The sequence below is a fragment of the Chondrus crispus genome, genomic scaffold (genome assembly GCF_000350225.1).
Source record: "Chondrus crispus Stackhouse genomic scaffold, scaffold_462, whole genome shotgun sequence".
Lineage (NCBI taxonomy): Eukaryota > Rhodophyta > Florideophyceae > Gigartinales > Gigartinaceae > Chondrus > Chondrus crispus.
The window spans coordinates 31,630-32,409 of NW_005179365.1; the positions used below are offsets into that span (position 1 = coordinate 31,630).

At 48.6% G+C, this 780-nt stretch overlaps 1 protein-coding gene across 1 annotated transcript; it reads right to left on the reverse strand.

Annotated features, from left to right (window-relative positions):
• Window positions 1-233: 233 nt before the first annotated feature.
• CHC_T00000186001 (hypothetical protein) lies at window positions 234-374 on the reverse strand. Its single transcript, XM_005719113.1, has one exon. The coding sequence runs from the start codon at window positions 372-374 to the stop codon at window positions 234-236; it is 141 nt and encodes a 46-aa protein (XP_005719170.1).
• Window positions 375-780: the final 406 nt, after the last annotated feature.

Here is a 780-nt window from a genome sequence, read left to right on the forward strand (position 1 = left end):
CGCAGCCCGACGGGATGAAATGACATAATCGGATTGGTCTACTTCTTTTCTCGATCTGTTTATCGAAGATTGTGCTCTCACTGCCGTCCAAATCCGTAAGTACCACAAGTAAGGCGAGCGAGTCAACGGGGGCTGATTCATTCTTGCTTGAAATCGCAGCAAATGATACGGCATCGCTTCGGAATGTTGTATCCTTACTCGGTGACGTCGAGAGGAACACACCCACCGTTAAATTATTTTTTGCTGGCTTCAGAAGTTGAAAGCAAAGAAACTAACACGCCAAAAAAAACAGCAAACACTCTAACTAAAGAAATAGAAACGATCGCAAATTCTCGCTGCTTTACCATGTACAAATCTCTGTAACTTGGAGTCATTCGCTTATTCTGTCAGTGCCACTCGTTTCTCTTTGCTGATCGATGGAAGTATCCGTACTCTAAAGCGCAATAGATCGCGCTCAGTCACAGGCCTGAAGGAAGTAGGCCGTCTCCGCATCGGCCGTTGAAGAGAAACACAGGGAACAGGGCTCTGAGGTGATTAAATTGTACTGGGGTAAAGCATGACGCGAACGCCCTTTCCGATGGAATTCGGTGGCAACTGATTGCGGAATTTCGCGCGTACGTGACCGTTGTTTCCGTGCGGGGCAATAATGCGGCCCCACATAACGCGATACTTTCTCGAGGCGCCGCTCGGAGTCTTCTTCTCGACTAGACCTTTGTAGACGTAAGCTACTCGCTTACACATGTGGAACTGGGCATCCTTGCGATCCGATCCTTGACGCCG